This window comes from Theropithecus gelada, chromosome 10, assembly GCF_003255815.1.
Source record: "Theropithecus gelada isolate Dixy chromosome 10, Tgel_1.0, whole genome shotgun sequence".
Classification (NCBI taxonomy): Eukaryota; Metazoa; Chordata; class Mammalia; order Primates; family Cercopithecidae; genus Theropithecus; species Theropithecus gelada.
In genome coordinates this window covers 79967209-79990533 of record NC_037678.1, presented here as the reverse complement: position 1 = coordinate 79990533, position 23325 = coordinate 79967209, and the positions used below count along the sequence as shown (strand labels likewise).

Here is a 23325-nt window from a genome sequence, read left to right as displayed (position 1 = left end):
TTTATCCGTCTTGCCTAACAGAGACCCAACAGTACTCACGCCAACAATATGTCCAACTGAAAAAATATATCCATTTTCCAATGTCCTTAGCAGCTGGATGACCACCATGTGCCACGTGGCAAATCACACGTAAGCAGGTGCCTGCTGGAGGGTTCTGGGAAAATGTGTTTCCTGATATAGGTGCTCTTTTCCTTTTACTGTAGGGAACGTAAATGGAATAGAGCCACAGAGTCATCTCAATCTATGAGAAAAAGGCCACGAGAATCACAGGGCCCTCACTCAGCCTTGTTATCCCTGAGCTCCTGAATCAGTGCCAGAGACCACCTGTGGAGTCCTAATAAGATAAGTAAGCAACATTGAGGAAAGCGCCCTAGGTTGGGGAGAACAATCTGAGATGGCTAATCACAGACAAGCCGCTGGCACAACATTCTGTTCCCAAATATCTCCTTCAGCACGTACTCCCAGTAACTCCAGCAGCATGACCTCATTCTGCACATAGCCCCTCCATCATGACCCTATGAAACTTCCCTTCAATCCCTGCCTCTTTGCAGACAGCTCCTTCTCTGCTGTGCTGTCCATTGCACCTTTGCAACATATCTTCATACTTTCTCTAATAAATCTGCCTTTCTTTACCTATTACTGTCTTGGTAAATTCTCTTACCACCCACAATGCCCACCCCAGCCAGTGGCACCCATGACAGGCTTCCGGCTACATGAGAAAAAAAAGAAAAGAAAAGCAAAACCGAACAAAACACAAATTAAAAATCCTTAATTTGTCTCAGCTATTGTTTGATTTGGTTTTCTGTTAGTCCAGGCCAAATGCAAGTCCTGAGTGACAGAATCATGTTGGACAAGTCTTTTAAAATTTGTCCTCCAATATTCATGTCTTATAAAATGGAGGTAATAATAGAACTTATTTCATAGGACTTTTGGGAGAATTGGGATAATTCATGTTAGACCAGTGACAGGTGTAACATATGCTTGTTAAATGATAGTAACCTAAAAAACTATTATTTATCAATGAAACAGAGACAGAGTTTCTTAAAAGTTGTTCAGAGGGGTTGGAAAGGCAATGATCACTTTTATGTCCTAGTTCTGTTTCTTAACAACTATTTTCAGCATTTCTGTTCTTAAATTTCTGGGGTTTACTTACATATTTCTATTTATATATATGTGTGTGTGATGCTTTTTTCATGTGTGTGTGTGTGTGTGTGTGTGCACGCGTGTAATGCTTTTTCTTGACTGATTTTAGAATTCGACTATAATATCCTGCTCTGATTGAGGAGGCTTTAAATCTTTGACTCCATCTCTCACCTGCCCTTTCTCCTTGCTTGTGTTAAGAGTTCTATCACTCATGCCCGTTCCTCCCTGTCACCTCTAAACACTCAAGCAACATACTCAAACTCTCTTGATCCATTCATTAAAAATAGTATCCCTTGGCTCCTCTGTGACAGGAGGACACTTACCTGCCATTCCTTTTACTTCCAACTCTTGTTAGCTTAAACTCACTTTTAAATTGTCAGTTTTTATCTTTGTTCAGCATTCATAATTGCGACTTTATTTGCATATAAATTGATTCTGAAAGTTTAAAACAAGTCCAATAAAAATTTACATGAGTATGAAATTGCAACTATAGTTTTCTGCTGGGCCATATATTAGAATATATCAGATTATTTGTTTTAGTTCTAACACCGTAACCCACATGGCTCTCCAAAGGGACACTCCTAATAACAAGTATATATGGATCTTTTTAAGTTCTTTCTTCAGTTGTTGAAACTCTTACATGTTTTAGCATGGTTGATATTTGGATAATACATTTCTGGTACATTTATCCCCACCCCTCTACCTTAACTTTCTTTTGGAGAGAAAAAAAATAAGTCTTTTTCATTTATCTGTCATCTTCTAGTTTCCTACTGATTACCTGAACCTACTCCATTCCTATACTTGCTATTTAGACTTTAAGACCAGTACTTTTGTTTAGCTCTCAGATGTTTTCTTGTAATATCTTCCTTAATTTCCCTCTTCTTGTTTCTCCTTTTCATTGGCTGATTATGCCTGTAAATACTTGTTGAATGAATGAAAATTATAATATAGTCGTTAGGAAAATTATTAGCATGGTATTTTCAAAAAGTGTTTTTAATTCGTAGTGCCAGCTTATTCATTGGGCATTATTTGGCTTAACTACTAAAGATGGCAACCAATATCAAGGTGAAAGGTGAAACAGATCAACCTGCCTCTCTCAAAGTATGTCAATATTCCCCTGCCATCCCCAATATTTTATATGTGGAGGTAGAAATTTAATCAAGGAAGCCAGATTTTCTTAGAACTCTTCTTCCTTCCAAAAAGTTATGGTGATTTTTTTTTTTTTGTGGTACCCGTGTTCCTGCTTCCACGCTAGGCACACAGGTAATGCAATCAGGGCTTACTTAGCTGCCAGGCATCAGAAGCCAGGCAGACAGAGGTACGCGGAAGAGTAGCCTGTCTCTGTGCAATGGAGTGGATGGAAGGAAAGAAGAGATACTATTGCTGATGCATTTCTGTTTTCTTTTTCTGGGGAGAGGTGAGTTTGTACTAACAGTAGCACACAGTCTGAAATCACAATCATTTCTATGACTCAGGGTTGACATTTTCCCTTCAGTTTGACGTTAATTGCTTTTATGTGGGCACCACTGAACACTGTCTGGATCCAAAAAAGCTCCTGCTTAGCAAATGCAGAAAAGACACCCAGGAGACAGAAGGCAGGGGTGCTTTCTTCCACAATCACCAGAATAGCAATTGCTGCTGCTTCTGTGAGTGTAAGGGAGAGACTGAAATCCAAGTTGCCTTTTTTTTTTTTTAAATAAAAATCTTTTCAATATGAATGTCTTTCTTTTGACTTATGAGCTTTTAAACAAATGTTCCAGATAGATGATGTTTTCACAATACAAAAGTTTAAGTTGTTCATCCTTCATTTGCCTGACACATATCCAAAAAGTGCAGAATGTAGAGTAAATTTCATTCTCCAACAAAGGACACCTACCACTATAAAATTCCAAGACTAATAGTGCAATGAATTGACATAGTAAGAACTTTGTCCTTTTTATGATTGGGTGGAGGAATAGCCTAAGACGACACAGGCATTTTTTTTTTTAAATATAATAAGGTCAGGAATAGCAGGTAATGATGATCTCACAAAACACAACAACTTGTGGATCTAACTTTTCATGTTTGTAAACAGTGATCTTTTTGGCACATGTATTCTACTCGTAAGGAAGTCATGCACAGTTTTCCATTATGTCCCAAAACAAATTGCTGAACACAATTTATGGCATTATCTTTTCTTTTCTTAATCATTTTTCATCATTTAAAGTCAAACTTACAGCTACTGCTGCTTACTCATCATAAATTGGTTTGAAATTCAAAATAGAAATGAGATAAAGTGTACATTTTGTACAGAATATACGCAAGTATTTGAAAACTCTTACCTCAATGCGTATGCTCCCAGAATAAAAATAAATATAAGAATCTCACATCTCTTGAGGTCACTTTTAAATAGCTAATACTATTATTTTAGAGCAATTCTAAGAAAATTCCTGAAGTTTTTGATGAATGGCCTGGAGGCGGCCTTAGCAGACCCCTTCACTTGCCCCTCTTTCTTTTCTATTTCCCAACTTCATTTCATAGACTATAATGTCTTTTGCTTAAAAGAAATTCCCCTCTCTGTGACATCTTCTCTCATTTCATTGGCCTGAAAGGTGTCAACTATTTGGTAAATAGGAGTTATTTTCATTTGCTTAAGAAAGTGTGGAGCAACTTCTGGGTAAGGAAGTGACAGTCACAGTAACTCTGAGTGGGAATAAGGTTAGCTTTGGGGAAAAAAAGATTAGGAAAATGGAAGCCATCATAATGAATGGCACCTGGGTCCTCCTACTGAGAATCCTGGCAAGCTGGAGAGAGAATTATTCTGGGAAAAGCCTGAAGCAACCAATTTGCTAGGGGGCCTTAATTTCTCCCAACTCTAAATGAAAAGATTGGAGCACATGATGTTAAAAGCCATTATGACTCTTAGATTTTATGTGACCTATCACTTATTTTCAAGAATTCAAAAGCCTCTCCTTTTCCTTTTCCTTTCCCTTCTCCTTCCCCTTTCCTTCCTTTCCTTTCCCATCCTTTCCTCTCTCACACCTCCCACATTTATTGCGCCAAGCACTAAGCTAGATCCTGGGAATACAAAACAGACTAAACTATTGTTTTTGACTTTCATCAGCTCACAAATACAGGATAGGTTATCAGACACACTGATTGATAATTACAGTGTAATAACTAATTGAAAATATGTTCAAGGTTCACAGAACAACAGACGAAAGAACAGTGGGCTATTCATGGAAGTCATGAGATGGAGCGAGAGATGGATGAACTGAGTTGATACTGAGTGCCTCGGGAGGCCTAGGACTTTTCTTGGTGGACAAAAGAGAGAAAGGCAGTGTAGGAAATGACCATATTATAAAGGCATTACTATTAAAATTGTAAAGGCAGAAGAATCACAAATAGTTAGGAACTGCTGGAGCAGAACAGTGCAACAGTCAAAGTGGTGAACCATCAGTACCTGAGGGTAGGGGCTATGTTTAGTCAGTGATAAACCCTCGGTGCCCAGTGAGATGCTTGGCACATACTAGGCCCTCAATAAATATTTGTTCACTAAATGCATAGAAACTTCATTTTGCAGGCAACAGAGAATGAAAATGATTTAAAATATGATCAGGAATGAGTTTATTTTTTTAAAAGGCCATTCTTATGCAGCTGAGCAGGCAGATTTGTAGAGCAAAGTGTGAGAGAATTTCAGGAAATAGGTAGGTAATGATTGTACATTAGACCTGACAAGGGCTTAACAAGACGGCAGGAAGAAGGGGGAGCAGGAAAGAGATGTGAGAGCTAGTTAGGAAATTCAGAGAGCAGGTGTGTTATTTAGATTGTGCACAAGAAACTGATACAGATGAAGTTAATGAAAACTTCCAGAAAATCATACTCATACCCTTGAGATAAGTGAATTAGACTCTCCAAGAAACTCACAACTACAGAGGGCGAAGAATCTAAAATTACAAACACTAAAGACTAATGTTCAGATTATAGAACATATTTTCAGAGAGCGCATTTCTTCTGTGACAGCTACTTCAAAATGTAATAATTTAATGTACAGAGATCCTCTGCTAAATTTTTCTTCTATGTGTGAAATAATATTTAAAAATCAAAATGGCTCAACAAGTTTGAGAAAATGACAGTATCTATCAAAGCAGCACACATAAAGATCTATGACCAGTCATTACACTCCAATATCCAGCTCTCAGAAAGGCAGATGTTTGTAGCATCATTATTTATAGCAGTCCTAAACTCACAACTACCTGAATGTCTACCAACTGTAAGTAAATTACTGACTACTACTTAGCAAAGAGAATGGACAAACTACAATCACACAGAAAATATAGAAGAATCTCTTAAATCTCATAATATAATGTTGAATAATAGAAGTCAGACCAAAAAGATTTTATTGTATTACTTCTTTACAGATATTTTAAAAACAGGTAAGACTAATCTATAATGTTAACTGCCAATATAGAGGTAAGTAGGTAGGGTGGATATCTAGGGTGCTGGTTATGCTCTGTTTCTTGATCTGGATGTTGATTAGGTGGATATATTCCTTTTCCAAAACTCCATCAGGGTATAGAGTAAGAAACTGTGCACTTTTCTGTGTATGCTACATTTCAATAAAACATTAAATAATCTGGCTCAGTTCCCATGAGCGTGGTGTTAACTGGCTGCCTCCTCTCAGCTTCCGTTTTTCTGATTCTTTCCTTTTATGTTAGAGTGTCAGTGATTCAGCCCTTGGATGTCTCCTCTATCTACAGTCACTTCCTGGCTGATCTCATCCAGCTTCATTAAAAAGTATGATGACTTTTTAATACAATCAAACACCCAATGACCCCCAAATTTACGTGAACTGAACATGACCAAAACTGAACTTCTGCTATATATTCCTAAACAAAAAATTATACTCTATTTTATATTTTCCCTATGTCAGTAAATGATATTTCTATCTTTGCCTCTTGGGCCAAAACTTTAACATCATCTTTGATTCCATGCATCTTTCTTTCACATGCAACATAAAATTCATAAACATACGCTGTCACTTCCTCCTTTATAATATACATGTGTGTGTGTGCATGTGTATGTGTATACATACATGCAAATTTGGATTCCTTTTTATTTCCTCCACATTCCACATTGGTCTAAGTCACTAGCAACTCACCTAAATATTTCAATTGTTTGGTAATGAATCTGCTTGCTTCCGTTATTTCCCCTCTGCCACGCAGTTCATTATTGATTAAATGTTAAGTCAAATCACATCTATACTCAGCTGAAACCCTCTCGTGGCTTCCATCTCACTCACAGTAAAAGCCAAAGTCCTTCCAAAGCCTATGCCACCCTACAGCAAAATCAATTGCAATTGCCTCCTCAGTTCCCTCTGCTACTACCTTCCCTCAATCTTGCTTACCTAGCTGCTGTCACACTTGGCCTTTGCTGTTCCTAAAGTACACCAGACTATCTTTTGCCTCAGGGCTGTAGTGCAAGTGCAGTGCTGTCTCTCCAGACATCCTCCTGACTTGCTCTCTCACCTCCTTCCAGTCTTTGCTTAAGTGTCACCTCCCAGAGATGGCTGCACTGACCACCCTATTTAATGCCCTCTTCCACTGCACTCTCCATCTCTACCTCATTTTTGTCAATATCACTATCTCTTCCTAATACACTGCGTGACTGACTTCTTTATTTTACTCATTGTGTCTCCCACCTAGAATGTATGCTCCACTTCGGCAAGGGTCTTTATCTGTTTTCTTCACTGCTTTATCCCCAGTATCTAGAATAGAACTTGGTACATTGCAGAAGGCTTAACAAAATGTTGTTGAATAAATGAGTGAATGAATCCAAGTTCTTCATTTTAGAGATGAAGAATGTACCCAAACTGTCAAAGGACTTGAAGGCTCATATCCATTTGGCAGAAGATTAATGCTAACATTTCTGATTTATAGACATCTTCTCTAGGGCTCTCTCCCCTTTACTGTGTTCCTTCCTAGGGCCAGAATTTCAGAACTCGTGGATATGAGTTCTGTCCCATTTAGTTCCTTCTCAAGAAGAGCCAAAATTATGGCCTTTAAGGGCAACATATTTTATTTGCAACAAAGTCTTACTTTTTTCAGCAAGAAAAAAAAAAACCCATATTTGTCTCCTCCAGCAGTAAATTCTCGTTTGCTTGGTTTGCATTTGTTGAATTAATGGGTTGAGTGTTGTAAGGTAAACTTGTAGAACATTGTGTAACGATTGTATTCTTCTTGACTTTTAAATTTGGCCCAAAGGCATGATTTGTCTCCCTTATTCTTTAATTTTCAAGTTACGTGTTTAAAAATGGAATCTGGAGACATCCAAAAGATTTTCTTTTATATTATTCTGTACCTCTTTCCTTTATAAGGGATGAGAGATGCTGTGGTTAAGAATAGGATACAATCTAAGTCACAAAAAAAGTAACCTATTATAAAACTTCTGAAAAATGTCCACAATGACCATTAAGGGGGCAGAGGGTTCTCTGTCTATTGAAAAATGTTGTCTTAAAAGGTCACATTTCTTAAGCACCCAGAGGGCTCTAGGAATGGTTTGGAAGTTAGAGAATGAACAAATGTGGTGGAGAGTGCTGATTCTGCTCTGCAAGATAATGTTACGTGCTTTCCCCATTGTATTCAGTGGTCAGGACCTGAGGTTTTATTTAGCACAATGTTTTTCTTAATATGAATCTAGAACAAAAGCTGCCTATGGAAGCCCCCAAGTCTTACTCAGACCATACTTGTGTTTTTTTGGTTCACATAGTGTTTTTAAACAACTGTTGCCAATATTTAACATCTTTCATGGATTCTGCAGCTCCTTTTAGAAGAAAATTCAAGATCTGGCAATACTGTGCCCAAGCTTCTTTAAGGAAGAGATTGTCAAAGTGTGGTGCCTGGACCAGCAGCATTAGCATCACCTGGGGACCAGTTAGAAATGCAGATGCTCAGGCTCCATCCCAGACCTCCTGGGGCTGGGGCCCAACAATGTGTGTTTTAATAGGCTCCCTAGGTGACTGTGATACCTGATGCTCCAAGGTAACAGTAGTACTTGCAAATCTTAAGTTTCTGGCTGAGCAGTTTCAGTGGGGCAGGGGGAAATACTCTACAGAACATCACAGCCAGGGAAGGCAAAATATTCTCCATAGCTTCATTAATTATACCGGGAACATCAAGTAGCCCCTGGGAAAATCTCTGCAGATACACTCCTGATGGGGAATATTACAAGGATTGGAGATAAAAATCCCTAAGGAAAATTAGTGGGTAGGAACCCACAGAGAGGAGGAAATTAACTATATTTTAGATAGGACTGCACAAAGGCTTAATGCAACTTAAGATATGCAGATTGATGTGTAATATAAATATATTCACTCTTAGCAAAAGCTTCCCTGAAAGCCACTGCCATTTATTGCATGCTTTTAATTGAGATTTAGTGCATCCCATAAATTGGTCACTTTTTAAAAAAGGAATATAGTTCATTTGGGGAAAGATATTTTAAAAATATTTTGCAAACATTTAGAATCTGTTTTTTTTCTGTACTCATTTATCCATCTATTCATATGCAGGGAAATAAAGTATATGTCACATAGACAATGTTCATTGAACTGAAATCTCTCCAAGTATAAATGATACTATAGAAATAAATGAGTAACTTGGCTCTTAAAGAGAGAAAGTTGATTCTGTTTATAAAATACTTGGAAAGCATAGTTTCTAAAAACCTTAGAATATTAAAACTAGTTGGCATTTTGTGCATCCCATTATAAGAATTAAAGTCAATATTACATAAGTGTTAGAAATAAACCCCTGCCAATAATCACTAATGACATAGAAACCAGGCCAATTGAAACCATCCTGGTCCAATATGGTGAAACTCCATCTCTACTAAAACTACAGAAATTAGCTGGGCATGGTGGCATGTGCGTGTAGGCTTGAACCCGGGAGGTGGAGGTTGAAGTGAGCCAAGATCACGCCACTACCTGCACTTCAACCTGGCAACAGAGTGAGACTCTGTCAAAAAAAAAGAAAGAAAGAAAGAGAGAGAGGGAAAGAGAGAGAAAGAGGAAGGAAAGAAGGAAGGAAGGAAGGAAGGAAGGAAGGAAGGAAGGAAGGAAGGAAGGAAGGAAGGAAGAAAGAAAGAAAGAAAGAAAGAAAGAAAGAAAGAAAGAAAGAAGGAAAGAAAGAAAGAAAGAAAGACAGGAAGGAAGGAAGGAAGGAAGGAAGGAAAGAAAGGAAAGAAGGGGAAAGAAAAGAAAACAAGAAAGCAAGAAAGCAAGAAAGCAGGCCAGCATATTCGGTGTAGCTCAGAAAATCATCAGAGCACTGAGGGTTAAAAAACTGTAGATCGCAATATTCAGACAATGCCCACAGACATGAAGTGACCCTGCAGCTATGAGGCATGACATGACAAGCTCTGTAAGGCTTATATATTATACACAGACTCAAAGTATTCTTAGATTCATATTCTCAACTCTTAAAGGAAGTTATATGAAGGAGAAGGACTGTCACTAGTATTTTATAAACTATAAAAATGGGAAAAGAAAGTTCTTCTTTAAATATGCTCATTTCAGTATTCTTTCAATGACAATTGGACATTTCTAGAGAAAGCATTGCACTTGAATCTAGGGGTCCCAGATGTTCACAGCTTCTTGTTTGCTGTATTATACCTGCTTTCTAGCTATTTTTGTAAGTATCTGAAAGGCTCGCTCCTAGTGGAATAGCAGCACCTCAATGGGTAGGCTATATCTAATTTATCTTTCTAGTCCACAATTGAACAAATATTATTTGTTCTTATTTAAGTATTATTTTCATTATTATTTAAAGTTTTTGTTTTAAAGTGTTATTTTTTCATTCTTCTACATGTTAACTGAGTAACTACTACATGGATTATGGTGGACTAGGTGCTGCCCAGGGATTAAGAAGTTTAAAAAGGGCTGAAGATGTCTGTTCCCTAGGAGAGAGCTGGAAATGAGATGGACTTAGAAGCAGCATAGGGATGAGGCTAAGAGAGAATGACTTGGGAGAAAGTGTTTAGATGAAATAGAATGTGGTTTTATTTGTATTTTGTTATGCAAAGAAACTGCATCAAATACCTTAATCTTTTTTTTTTTTTTTTTTTTTTTTTGGAGATGGAGCCGCACTCTGTCACCCAGACTGGAGTGCAGTGGTGCAATCTTGACTCACTGTAGCCTCCACCTCCTGGGTTCAAACAATTCTCCTGCCTTAGCCTCCCAAGTAGCTGGGATTACAGGTGCCTGCCACCACGCCTGGCTAATTTTGTATTTTTAGTAGAGACAGGGGTTTCACCATGTTGGCCAGGTTCATCTCGAACTCCTGACCTCAAGCGATCTGTCCACCTTGGCCTCCCAGTGGGCTGGGATTATTGGCGTGAGCCACCACGCCCGGCCGGCTTATTCTTAATGAAAAAAATATCCATAATTCTTAAGTCGATGCCATTATTTGGAAGTGTTTTAATTGCACTTATACTTGGCAGCTGAATTATTTTTAGGTGAAGTTTTAACACATGCTAAATATAACAAAAATTCAGTCTTTTGCAGGCATTAGTATGATAGCTCAAGCATTCAGATCATGATGATAAGCTTTAGCGGTTTCCATCCACCATACCTTGGCCACTTCTTCTTGGAAAGCCACGAGATTCAAATGGGAGATGTTCACGAGGTCAGGCCCATACACCACCGTGATCATGCGCTGCTCCAGGCGCCCGATGTTCCCCACATCCAAAAGTTCACGTAATTTGGGGTCCTGGACAATAAATGTTGAAAATAATTAGTCTATAACTAGAGATTCCAACGTGACAGCATAACTTCAACTTCTGTTGAGTTAGAATGATTTCAAAACAAAGTTGCTTTTATTCTTACTAGAGAATTGTAGGAGTTTAAGGCTCCCATCCCACAAATGACCTAGAAAGATGAAGCAACTTGGCCAGAGTAGTGGAGAGACAATTTCTGGCTCAAGACTATAGCCTTTAGTTAAGTGCTCTTTCTGTGATCCTATCACACATTTTTATGTGCCATGGTTCTCTATTTCCTCCAATCATCCCAGAAATTGTATATTGAAATGAAAAATCTCTATTCTTCTCCTCAATTCCTGAATGCACTAAGATAAAGAAGGTGGTTATTCTGAAATTAAAATATGACAATGCCTACGTAGGGCTAGGGAAGAAACACAGCCCTGGCTCTCTGTGTGGACTTGCTCCAACACTGAATACTGATGCAAAATGACCCAGAATTAGTGTGAGCAAAACCGTGGTGCCTGCCATGCATATGTTGATTTCACTTCTGTCCTTGGAATGTACTGGGATTTGGACATATGGAACTTCTGCAGTCTTTTCAGAGCAAGTTGCATTCTTTGGGTCATGATAAATGGAAATCCTTTGGAGATATATTCCTGCTGGGAAAGGGAGTTTTCCAAAAATTCAAAGCTCAAAGTTTTCCAAAATTTCAAACCTAAAATAGGGCTTAGTCAGCTTGACTGAACTGATTTCCTCCCATAGGACAGGCCCTGAAGGAAATGAGAAGTCCATGCAGAAAATAAGCATCAAATCAATCACTTAGCAAATTTGCTGGCCAGCTTCTGAGACAGAAATACACTTACATTCTTATTTATTTAGCTAAATACTGGGCCAAGCGGTACTGATTACTTAGACTGGCTATTCTGACCTCTTTTTGGAGGTTTTGATATACATCATCCTTATGAAGAAATAGTAAATGTTTAAAAAACAAAAAAACAAAAACCACACACAACCAAGAAAGAAAACAAACAAAACCTTTTCAGCTGAGTTACTTTACTTGGTGCCATTAATTCTCTCTTTAGTTAATAAAACGTTCTCTGTTTGGTCGCATGAAGAGTCACATTTTCAGGAAAGTTATGAAGAAAGAAAACCCCATTTCAAAGCTCTGCCTAACATAACTGAAATCTCACTTTCACTAACAAGTTGAAAGCTTATCAAGTACATCAAGCCTCCTAGAAAGATCAAATGCTACCACAAAAACATCAATTTGCATGACCCAGAAAAGGAGAGGTTTTATCAAAAGTTTTATTAAATAAACAATAATAGAAAAAAGGGAAACATTTAGCACTCTACCATTAATGAGAGATTAAAGGAGAATGTTCGGGAAGAATGACTGTTTTGTGAAGGCAATTAAACTTGATAACAAGGCATTTTATGAACTGATTAATTGCATCAAAGTTTTTGAACACCATTGAGACAAAGTTCAAAGAGAAAACATATCAGTAATTGTCATTTTGTGGGGTTCTTTTTGGTATACTCAGAAGAGAAAAAGCATTCTTCGAAATCACCTGAAACTTGTAATTATAAATCACAAGTTTTAAATCAGTGATTACAGAGTCCATCAATATATTTACCTCCACAATCTTTAGTGGGAAAATATTTGGAAATGAATTGGATCTATACATTGGACCCTTTCTTTCCTTCCAGTGATAGCCACACAACTCATTCTTTGGCTTTTTTCTCCCCCAAGCATTTTTTGTTCAGTCTACACTATTTTACTACCTAATTCTCATGTCCATTTTTGTTGTTGTTGTTGTTGCTCATTTTGACATTTTTGCTCAAAATTTGATAAACAGATGATCGGTTAAAGATCGCCACCTCTCGGAATTGCAGACACTAGGTGTGGGGGTCAGGGATTCTCTTGAATCATCCTTAAGATAAAGGAACTCAAGGCAAGTAAGGATCACCCAGAGTAGGTGCTCAGAGTAGAAAACAATTCTGGAAAAGAGCTTCTGGTATTCCCACTAAGAATTTATAAGAAACATGACCAACTGTTTCTGAAATATTTGTTTGAAAAGTTTTCCCAGTAATTGTTGCTTATATATCTTTTCTTTTTTTCTTCTTTTTTTTTCTTTTTTCTTTTTTTTTTTTGAGATGAGGTCTTGCTCTGTTGCTCAGGCTGCTGTGCAGTGGTGTGATCTCACTGCAACCTCCGCCTCCCAAGTTCAAGTGATTCTCCTGCCTCAGCCTCCCAAGTAGCTGGGACTATAGGGGTGTGCCACCATGCCTGGCTAATTTTTGTATTTTTAGTAGAGACGGGGTTTCTCCATGTTGGCCAGGCTGGTCTCAAACTCCTGACCTCAGCTAATGCACCGACCTCAGCCTCCCAAAGTGCTGGGATTACAGGTGTTTTATATCTTTTAAAAGACTATTAGTCTTTATATAAAAAGAAATTTATAATGAAGTATTTAGAAGTGATGTCTGGAATTAGGTGGATGAAGCAGGCTGGTAAAATGATGCTGCTGATTGAATCTGAGGGGTAAGTATTTGAGGACTCACTGCATGGTTCTGCATCTGGATGGTTAACATTTGGGAAAAAAATTTAAAAAGGTTACTGTGTATGAACCAAAGGAACATTTGAAGATTTGAGAAACATTTACTCAGAAGAAACCACAATATTTTAAAACCATATAGTTCTGAATGTAAACAGAGAACTGAAAATATATAACAAGCCAAGTTTCTTACTAACGTCCTTTTTCAGTGATGGAACACATTGATTTAAACTATGCTTTACTTTCTTTTTCCCCAGTGGTCATTTTATTTTTAAAACTGTATCTTTTCTTCATTTATTTCATTTTTATCAACACTAACCTTGATTATGTTAGAATTCTCCTTTAAGAAACAAGTTCACTTTTATTTGACCTGTACTCAATAACTTATCTATTTTTGAATGCGACTCTTTGTTGAGCATATTGATACGCAAGGGGTAGACTGAGAAAGACACTTGTACCTTCAAGTTGTCCTCATCTGTTTTCAGACTTTCAGAGAATACACAAAGAGGGGATTGTCTGGAAGGACAAACTGCAAATGCACAAAGTTTTTAGAGGGCTTTATAGGTAGAAGGAATTTGATGAAAACAGATGTGTAAAAAGTGGTTGTTTCTAGAGTATGACATACTCAGTTCTTGGGAAATAGGTGGCTATGTTTCAAAAACAAACAAATAAAATCAAAATAGCCACAATAACAAAAACTGATAGACAACTTACATGTAAACCATCTTATCTCCCAAACCTATTTTACCAAGGAGTTTTATGTCTGAGTATTTCTCATAGACTCAACTTCCTAAGAAGTTTCCAGAGAAGGATTTACCTATTTCAGTTACTACCAGACTCCAACATATTTTTCCATCCTTGCAACTGATATAACTTCATTAAACATTTTACAAAGAAAACATACCCATAACTCTGTAAAACTGTTCAATTTCTTTGTTGGAGGAAACTAAAGAAGACAGTTCAGAGAAAAGTAAGAGGTGAGGTGAACATGGAATTTCATATTTTTGCTAAGCTGTCACTCAAGGCCTCCTTTCTTCAGAGAATATCCTAGATGTATCTTCACGGCTGGAATTAACCAGATCAACTCAGAATCCTGGCAGCTATAATTGAATTCCACTTTTAAAGTTAAATCTAGATCATTTCTGTTCCCATAAGTGCTACCAAATAGAGACTGTCTGACTAAGTAAATTCATTTTCTCTCAATCATCAGGATTTGTGATTAAATTACTTCATGTCTGTTGCAAAGAAAGTTGAGTTTTGCTCTTGTTAAATAAAGCTCATGTTAATGATTCTCATTTTCAGGTAATTGGCCACTGAAGAAAGTAAAGACTGTTCTACACCTAAGAAGCAAGGACTCAATTACAGCACGTGTTACTGTATTATACCATTTAAAATATTCAAAATTAATGGAAGGAATAAACACAGGCTAAAGGATAATTTTTTAAAAAAGAATTAAATGCTGGTTTGAATTCTTACTTTTTAATATCAGTTTTTAAAAAGGTTATTTTATTTATATGCCAAGTATCTACAAAATAAAACATCTCTTCAAGACCTTTAGATTTTATTTTTGATACCAGAAACATTTTTGGTGTAGAAGATATACCTTACTCATTTTTTTCATACTCATGAAATGTATCTTTATTGGATTTTAGGCTTATCCATTGATTTGTATAAGTTAATTTGATTCCCAGCACTTAATGCAATATTCTCAATCTGAATTACAGTTATATGGGTGGAACTCGAATCCATTCCTATCAATCATCAAGCACATAAGAGTCTTTCCAGTAGCAATCAGTACCTAAGAGTTGGAAATGAAAGAGATGGATTCCTTACACATAACTGAGATTCATATGATTCAGCTTCACAGTGATAAAGCTACCTTTTCTTTGAAGGCAGAGCCAAATTGCTATGCTTTATTCAAATTTCATTGTAGAGGAAATATATATATTTATGTCCAGGCTGGTTTCCCATCAAACCCTTGAATTCAACATTTGCATCTCAGAAAATAAAACACAGATTAACAAATTCTCTTTGAATCAATGCTTATCCTCACACCTCTCATTTTCAAGGTTTCTTTCTTTTATATGTGAATGTGATGAAGGATGTCACTCTGTTCACCAGGGTGTACCAGTGGCTTAGGTGGCTCACACAGCCAGCAAGCCTTTATAGAGGAAACACTTATCCATTCTCATTGATGATGACTCTGAAATATGGTGCTGTGAATATTCTTCTAAATAGAGCAAAAGACTTGGAGGATGTTACTTGTTTAAGTATTTTTTTCCTGCAAGTAACAGATGGAAAATCTTTAAATATTTTTTAGTTATTTCTTTAACTAGAGGGAGTAGAAGGAGAACAGACTGACTATGTCAAAGAAAAGCAACTATGGATACATACTAGAAAAAAAAGTTGGTGGAGTACTGCCCTTTCATATCCTGCAATGGTATTACCATAAGAAAAGCGTTTATATTTGCTTTGAGATGGAATAATGGTGAATTTGTAAAGTCACTGTATAAGTATAGAAATCTGTTGATGAAGAAGAGAAAATATAGTTAGCGTAGCCATGCATCTTCATCCAAAAGAAAGTGGTTTGAAGCTGTCAGGCTTGAATTGATTGAGCTAAAGTGAACACACTATTTAAGTCTAAAACAAAAAAAAAAAAAATTAGAAGAAACAGCAAGGTGATCATCCAGAATAATATTCTCCTGGTTCACAAACAGAGAAGCTAAAAGTTCCCTGGAGTTCCCATAGAGCTAAAAGTTTGGTCATGCTTGGAAGTGGTCACAGAGAAGAGATAAATAAAGTTAAAGGAGCATCCCTAAATAGCATCCTAGGTTTTTCCTCATCCCCAGGAACAAGTTCAGGGTCTGGTTTAATGCAGTTTTGAGAGCTAGGAAGGAAGGAAAGATAAGCAGCTGCTGGAGGGCATTCAGGCAGGCTGACCATAGAAGCAGCAGAAAAAAGGATTGAAATAAAGTATCCACAGTCCTTGGACCAAGAAAATTAGGCTCAGAATGTGGAGAGACAACTTCAGAGCTGGGAAAATGCTGCTATTACCTATTTCCAAAATTTGCATTGCCTGAGCTATTAGATTGGTGCAAAAAGTAATGGCAAAACCCCAGTTACTTTTGCACCAACCTAATAGTTTCCCAGGTTGCAATACACATGCTTGGCAGACAGGAACTTTGTCTGGATGCCCCAGAAGCCAACCCAAGTCAAAGATCTGGGGACAAGTGATTTATTTTGGAGATGACTGCAGACAGCACAGTGAGGAGTGGGGAAGTAAGACAAGAAGGGAAGAAGATCTTTAAAGACTGTGTTAATTAGCGGTTTACTATTTTGGGCAAATGAGGCTCAAAACACTAGGGCCATTTGGAGACAGTATGAAGAATACATCTTAGGATGTTCCTAAGTAGCCTGGAAACTGTAGTATTTATCTGTTCAGTCTCATCCATCATTGGTGGACAGTCATTCCTGGGGTGCTAACTCCCTTGCTTATCCATAGCCAGAAAACATTCTCAGCACTATATGGGAACTCTCGTTAGGCAACCTCTGTGCATGAACCAATAGAATATCAATAGATTCTCTGGGAACAGGGCATAGCTAAACAAAAAGCAGCAGAAACCTCAGCAGAGGTAAATGCCCCTGTCTGACAGCTTTGAAGAGAGCAGTGGATCTCCCAGCACGGAGGTTGAGATCTGAGAACGGACAGACTGTCTGCTCAATTGGGTCCCTGGCCCCTGAGTAGTCTAACTGGGAGACATCACCCACTAGGCGCAGACTGACACCTCACACCTCACACGGCTGGGTACACCCCTGAGACGAAGCTTCCAGAGCAAGAATCAGACAGCAGCACTTGCTGTTCAACAATATTCCATCTTCTGCAGCATCCGCTGCTGATACCCAGACAAACAGGGTCTGGAGTGGACCTCAAGCAAACTCCAACAGACCTACAGCTGAGGGTCCTGACTGTTAGAAGGAAAACTAACAAACAGAAAGGACACCCACACCAAAACCCCATCAGTATGTCACCATCATCAAAGACCAAAGGCAGATACAACCACAAAGATGGGGAAAAAGCAGGGCAGAAAAGCTGGAAATTCGAAAAACCAACGCACATCTCCCCCCCAAAGGAACGCAGCTCATCGCCAGCAACGGAACAAAGCTGGATGGAGAATGACTTTGACAAGTTGAGAGAACAAGGCTTCAGTCGATCAAACTTCTCAGAGCTAAAGGAGGAGCTATGTAACCAGTGCAAAGAAACTAAAAACTTTGAAAAAAGAATGGATGAATGGATAACTAGAATAATCAATGCAGAGAAGACATTAAAAGAACTGATAGAGATGAAAACCATAACACAAGAACTACGTGACAAATGCACAAGCTTCAGTAACCGACTCGATCAACTGGAAGAAAGAGTATCAGTGATTGAGGATCAAATGAATGAAATGAAGCGAGAAGTGAAGTGTAGAGGAAAAAGAGTAAAAAGAAATGAACAAAGCCTCCAAGAAATATGGGATTATGTGAAAAGACCAAATCTATGTCTGATTGGTGTGCCTGAAAGTGACAGGGAAAATGGAACCAAGTTGGAAAACACTCTTCAGGATATCATCCAGGAGAACTTCCCCAACCTAGTAAGGCAGGCCAACATTCAAATTCAGGAAATACAGAGAACACCACAAAGATACTCCTCGAGAAGAGCAACTCCAAGACATATAATTGTCAGATTCACCAAAGTTGAAATGAAGGAAAAAATGTTAAGGGCAGCCAGAGAGAAAGATCGGGTTACACACAAAGGGAACCCCATCAGACTAACAGCAGATCTCTCAGCAGAAACTCTCCAAGCCAGAAGAGAGTGGGGGCCAATATTCAACATTCTTAAAGAAAAGAATTTTCAACCCAGAATTTCATATCCAGCCAAACTAAGTTTCATAAGTGAAGGAGAAATAAAATCCTTTACAGACAAGCAAATGCTGAGAGATTTTGTCATCAGCAGGCCTGCCCTACAAGAGATCCTGAAGGAAGTACTAAACATGGAAAGGAACAACAGGTACCAGCCAATGCAAAAACATGTCAAAATGTAAAGTCCATCGATGCTAGGAAGAAACTGCATCAACTAGCAAGCAAAATAACCAGCTAACATCATAATGACAGGATCAAGTTCACACATAACAATATTAACCTTAAATGTATGTGGACTAATTGGTCCAATCAAAAGACACAGACTGGCAAATTGGATAAAGAGTCAAGACCCATCAGTTTGCTGTATTCAGGAAACCCATCTCATATGCAGAGACACACATAGGCTCAAAATAAAGGGATGGAGGAAGATCTATCAAGCAAATGGAAAACAAAAAAAAGGAGGGGTTGCAATCCTAGTCTCTGATAAAACAGACTCTAAACCATCAAAGATCAAAAGAGACAAATAAGGCCATTACATAATGGTAAAGGGATCAATTCAGCAGGAAGAGCTAACTATTCTAAATATATATGAACCCAATACAGGAGCACCCAGATTCATAAAGCAAGTCCTTAGAGACTTACAAAGAGACTTAAACTCCCATACAATAATAATGGGAGACTTTACCACCCCACTGTCAACATCAGACAGATCAACGAGACAGAAAGTTAACATGGATATCCAGGAATTGAACTCAACTCGGCACCAAGAGCACCTAATAGACATCTACAGAACTCTCCACCCCACATCAACAGAATATACATTCTTCTCAGCAGCACCACATGACACTTATTCCAAAATTGACCACATAGTTGGAAGTAAAGCACTACTCAGCAAATGTAAAAGAACAGAAATTATAACAAACTGTCTCTCAGACCACAGTGCTATCAAACTAGAACTCAGGACTAAGAAACTCAATCAAAACCGCTCAACTACATGGAAACTGAACAACCTGCTCCTGAATGACTACTGGGTACATAACGAAATGAAGGCAGAAATAAGGATGTTCTTTGAAACCAATGAGAACAAAGATACAACATAACCAGAATCTCTGGGACACATTTAAAGCAGTGTGAAGAGGGAAATTTAGAGCACTAAATGCCCACATAAGAAAGCAGGAAAGATCTAAAATTGACACCTTGATATCACAATTAAAAGAACTAGAGAAGCAAGAGCAAACACATTTGAAAGCTAGCAGAAGGCAAGAAATAACTAAGATCAGAGCAGAACTGAAGGACATAGAGACACAAAAAACCCTCCAAAAAATCAATGAATCCAGGAGCTGGTTTTTTGAAAAGATCAACAAAATTGATAGACCGCTAGCAAGACTAATAAAGAAGAAAAGAGAGAAGAATCAAATAGACACAATAAAAAATGATAAAGGGGATATCACCACTGACCCCACAGAAATACAAACTACCATCAGAGTTATAATACTATAATACTATAAATAATATATACAGAGTTATAATACTATAAACACCTCTACTATATTTATAATACTATAAACACCTCTACGCAAATAAACTAGAAAACCTAGAAGAACTGGATAATTTCCTGGACACTTGCACTCTCCCAAGACTAAAACAGGAAGAAGTTGAATCCCTGAAGAGACCAATAGCAGGCTCTGAAATTGAGGCAATAATTAATAGCCTACCAACCAAAAAAAGTCCAGGACCAGACGAATTCACAGCCTAATTCTACCAGAGGTACAAGGAGGAGTTGGTACCATTCCTTTTGAAATCATTCCAATCAATAGAAAAAGAAGGAATCCTCCCTAGCTCATTTTACGAGGCCAACATCATCCTGATAACAAAGCCTGACAGAGATACAACAAAAAAAGAGAATTTTAGACCAATATCCCTGATGAACATTGATGCAAAAATCCTCAATAAAATATTGGCAAACAGAATCCAGCAGCACATCAAAAAGCTTATCCACCGTAATCAAGTGGGCTTCATCCCTGGGATGCAAGGCTGGCTCAACATACGCAAAGCAATAAACATAATCCAGCATATAAACAGAACCAAAGACAAAAACCACATGATTATTTCAATAGATGCAGAAAAGGCCTTTGACAAAATTCAACAGCCCTTCATGCTAAAAACGCTCAATAAATTCGGTATTGATGGAACGTATCTCAAAATAATAAGAGCTATTTATGACAATCCCACAGCCAATATCATACTGAATGTACAAAAACTGGAAGCATTCCCTTTGAAAACTGGCACAAGACAGGGATGCCCTCTCTCACCACTCCTATTCAACATAGTGTTGGAAGTTCTGGCTAGGGCAATCAGGCAGGAGAAAGAAATCAGGGTATTCAGTTAGGAAAAGAAGAAGTCAAATTGTCCCTGTTTGCAGATGACATGATTGTATATTTAGAAAACCCCATCATCTCAGCCCAAAGTCTCCTTAAGCTGATAAGCAACTTCAGCAAAGTCTCAGGATACAAAATCAATGTGCAAAAATCACAAGCATTCTTATACACCAGTAACAGACAAACAGAGAGCCAAATCATGAATGAACTCCCATTCACAATAGCTTCAAAGAGAATAAAATACCTAGGAATCCAACTTACAAGGGATGTGAAGGACCTCTTCAAGGAGAACTACAAACCACTGCTCAGTGAAATAAAAGAGGACACAAACAAATGGAAGAACATACCATGCTCATGGATAGGAAGAATCAATGAGTCAATCTACTCATCTGACAAAGGGTTAATATCCAGAACCTATAAAGAACTCAATCAAATTTACAAGAAAAATCAACCCCATCAAAAAGTGGGCAAAGGATATGAACAGACATTTCTCAAAAGAAGACATTCATACAGCCAACAGACACATGAAAAAATGCTCATCATCACTGGCCATCAGAGAAATGCAAATCAAAACCACAATGAGATACCATCTCACACCAGTTAGAATGGCAATCATTAAAAAATCAGGAAACAACAGGTGCTGGAGAGGATGTGGAGAAATAGGAACACTTTTACACTGTTGGTGGGACCGTAAATTAGTTCAACCATTGTGGAAAACAGTGTGGCGATTCCTCAAGGATCTAGAACTAGAAATACCATTTGACCCAGCCATCCCATTACTGGGGATATATGCAAAGGATTATAAGTCATGCTGCTATAAAGACACATGCACACATATGTTTATTGAGGCACTATTCACAATAGCAAAGACTTGGAATCAACCCAAATGTCCATCAGTGACAGACTGGATTAAGAAAATGTGGCACATATACACCATGGAATACTCTGCAGCCATAAAAAAGGATGAGTTCATGTCCTTTGTAGGGACATGGATGCATCTGGAAACCATCATTCTCAGCAAACTGTTGCAAGAACAGAAAACCAAATACTGCATGTTCTCACTCATAGGTGGGAATTGAACAATGCGATCACTTGGACACAGGAAGGGGGGAACATCACACACCCGGTCCTATTGTGGGGAGCGGGGGGGGGGGGGGGGGGGGGGGCTAGCATTAGGAAATATACCTAATGTAAATGACGAGTTAATGGGTGCAGCACACCAACATGGCACGTGCATACATATGTAACAAACCTGCACGTTGTGCACATGTACCCTAGAACTTAAAAGTATAATCATAAAAAAAAGAATATCAATGGATTGAATACACCTGTTACAACATTAAAGAAGTGATTATAAGAAATAAGGAAATGTTATCCTGATATTGATTAATCTTCATGTATTCAATGGGATCTACAATTGATTTCATCTGATAGGCTACTAAGATTCTTTTTTTTTTTTTTTTTTTGAGACAGAGTCTTGCTCTGTCACCAGGCTGGAATGCAGTGGCATGATCTCGGCTCACTAGAACCTCTTCCTCCCGGGTTTAAGCGATTCTCCTGCCTCATCCTCCTGAGCAGCTGGGACTCCAGGCCTGTACCACCAACCGCGCCCAGCTAATTTTTGTTTTTTTAGTAGAGACGTGGTTTCACCATGTTGGCCAGCGTAGTCTCCATCTCTTGACCACGTGATCCGCCTGCCTCGGCCTCCCAAAGTGCTGACTCTGTTCAGTTCTCTATAAAAATGATACATATGGCCTGGCGCAGTGGCTCACGCCTGTAATTCCAGCACTCTGGGAGGCCGAGGCGGGCGGATCACGAGGTCAGGAGATCAAGACCATCCTGGCTAACACGGTGAAACCCCGTCTCTACTAAAAATACAAAAAATTAGCCGGGCAAGGTGGCAGGCACCTGTAGTCCCAGCTAATCGGAGGCTGAGGCAGGAGAATGGCGTGAACCCGGGAGGCGGAGCTTGCAGTGAGCTGAGACCGCGCCACTGCACTCCAGCCTGGGCGACAGAGCGAGACTCCGTCTCAAAAAAAAAAAAAAAAAAAGGGATACATACAACAACAAGTTCTTCTAATTAGTGACTCTGTCAACAACCACACTAGCTGTTCTGTATCTTCTTCCCCCTATTTAATCTACAAACCAACACAGAGAGATAGCTATTGTTATTCCAATTTCACACGATGTGCTGAAAGGTGAAGTAATTTGCTCAGTTTTATAAAATGGTGTAAAGAGAGATTTGAATCCAAGTACACCTGATGGTAAACTCTAAGCCCTCTCCATATCACACTGTGTTACAAAGTATATCCAATTTGATGCAGTTTATATAAAATAGTGGAAATAGTTCAATTGGCAGAATAAAACTTAAATAGCAATCATTCAAGTTACCTTGTTCAGTGATATTTTCGGCAGTTTGTTAAAAATATAAAATAATGTATATGAGAAATCAAAATAGGAAAGAAAGGTGGTCTCATGGGAGTACTTGCCTTCCTAGGAAAGAGTCGAAGCTAAATGGTCAATTTTAATCATTATTTGTACAATCATCCCTGCTGAAAATAAAACTGCATGAAATATAGCAATTTGAAAACTAGTCAATGGAAAAAGTAGTTAGCTTTTTCCTC

The 23325-nt window shown here is 38.2% G+C and overlaps 1 protein-coding gene across 2 annotated transcripts in view; it reads right to left on the bottom strand.

Annotated features, from left to right (window-relative positions):
- The window catches only part of PLCB1 (phospholipase C beta 1), a 753090-nt gene that overhangs the window by 245315 nt on the left and 484450 nt on the right, over window positions 1-23325 (bottom strand). For both annotated transcript variants that reach the window (XM_025399458.1, XM_025399457.1), the window contains exon 4: window positions 10746-10883. In XM_025399458.1, the coding sequence (XP_025255243.1) occupies window positions 10746-10883 (138 nt within the window). The remainder of the gene's footprint in view (window positions 1-10745; window positions 10884-23325) is intronic.